Genomic DNA, 1,492 nt, shown 5'->3' with positions numbered 1-1,492 from the left:
TTCCGGCTGAATATACTCTGATCATCATACTGCATGACTTCTCAAATTAAACAAGCTAAACTTTGAAGATACACCTCCCACAAACAGAACACTGGCAATTACTAGATGCTGTTGTTTTTGACTCTGTAGCGGTCCAGACATCTGATAAGGATACAGATTGCAGCCGTCTTTTATGCTCTACGCCTGGAGCTAGGGGAGCTGTGGGCTAAATTCTTGGCTCAACCAAATCTCCCATGTAATCTCATGAAAACAATCTAGTGTCTGTATTTTGATACCCAAACTATAAAATGAGAGTGATAGCACTTCTTTTATTTCATACTCTATCTTGTTTACTTAGACTTGTTCTATAGCAAAATGGTTGTACGCACACCTACCACAGAAAAGGAGGCTGAGATCTTGCACAGTGCGTCTACATGCTCCTGTGGTGCACACAATAAACCATACTAGATATAATTCTCAAACACTTAATTTCTGAGCCCATTTGATTTCCTCCTTATTCATATGTGTGCATTCCAGTGTCTAAGGCTATGCCCTCCCAGTGTGCACTGCAATAATTACTGTAACACTTGTCCCACTAAGTATTCCTTGACTTGAAAGCTTCTATCCCAAAATCTAACTTTGATTAATCTTTCAGCTGCATTTAGAAAGCACACCTTCACTCGCTCTAGTGCACGTATCTCAACTCTACTGTTTGTAAATTCCTGCAGGCCAACCCTGCACTACCTTCTAAGTTCTCTTCTAACACTTCTGCAAGGAAGGTGAGAACGACCTTTCTGTTTCACCAACAAGCAAAAAACCATGAAGTGTAGGGTTTATGCTTAGTTTATTTCCCTCTGTCTCAGCACTTTAGTTCTGAGGTTACATGAGTGACTTACCGGTGATAGGCTTCCCGGCGGTACTTTTTCAAAGCATGCCCATCCATGTTTGCAGGGAGATCTGCTGCATTCTGGAGTCGGTCGCTCCATGAGGTTGTCATCTTCAAATGCTTATTTATTTCTAAAGAGGTAGAAGAGAAAAGCTTGCTTAAGTTCAAGGTTTGTTTCACCAGAAAGTAGTCTGTTTCCTGGTAAGAAGAGATGGAGTGCCACACAGGAAGTCTTGCTAAGTACCTGGTGGAATGATCTGAGTTTTCAGGTCAAGCAAGATGCTTTCCTCTGAGATGTTTGATGAGATAGAGAGTCAAAACAGAGAGCTAGGAAGGCTTTTCCACAAGGTTGGAACTGCAAAGACATCCTTATCCATTGTGGTGGAAATGCATTTAGAAACAGAGACTTTGTTTTCATTGCTGAAAAGGGGTATTTTTTGACCCTTGAGTTACTAATATGCATTAGCTATAGCTGACAGAAAAACTACCCTTTATACACAAGATAGGTTAGGCAGGACAAACCCTACAAACCCCAGTGGGACTGACCTTGCCACTTTTACCACACAGTAAAAATAAAGAGCCTTGCCTCTGCCATTTGATCTCTAAGCAAAGACAAAGCTTCCAACT

At 41.3% G+C, this 1,492-nt stretch overlaps 1 protein-coding gene across 1 annotated transcript in view; it reads right to left on the bottom strand.

Moving 5' to 3' along the window:
• LOC104547878 (cytosolic purine 5'-nucleotidase) overlaps positions 1-976 on the bottom strand; it is a gene marked incomplete at its 3' end in the record, with an annotated part of 36,881 nt that extends 35,905 nt beyond the window's left edge. The window contains exon 1 of the mRNA XM_010193739.1: positions 876-976. Coding sequence (XP_010192041.1) covers positions 876-976 — 101 coding nt within the window. The remainder of the gene's footprint in view (positions 1-875) is intronic.
• Positions 977-1,492: the final 516 nt, after the last annotated feature.

This window comes from Mesitornis unicolor, unplaced genomic scaffold (assembly GCF_000695765.1).
Source record: "Mesitornis unicolor isolate BGI_N332 unplaced genomic scaffold, ASM69576v1 scaffold54231, whole genome shotgun sequence".
NCBI classification, from domain to species: Eukaryota; Metazoa; Chordata; class Aves; order Mesitornithiformes; family Mesitornithidae; genus Mesitornis; species Mesitornis unicolor.
The sequence above is the reverse complement of the archived record's forward strand: the minus strand, read 5'-3'. Positions and strand labels throughout refer to the sequence as shown.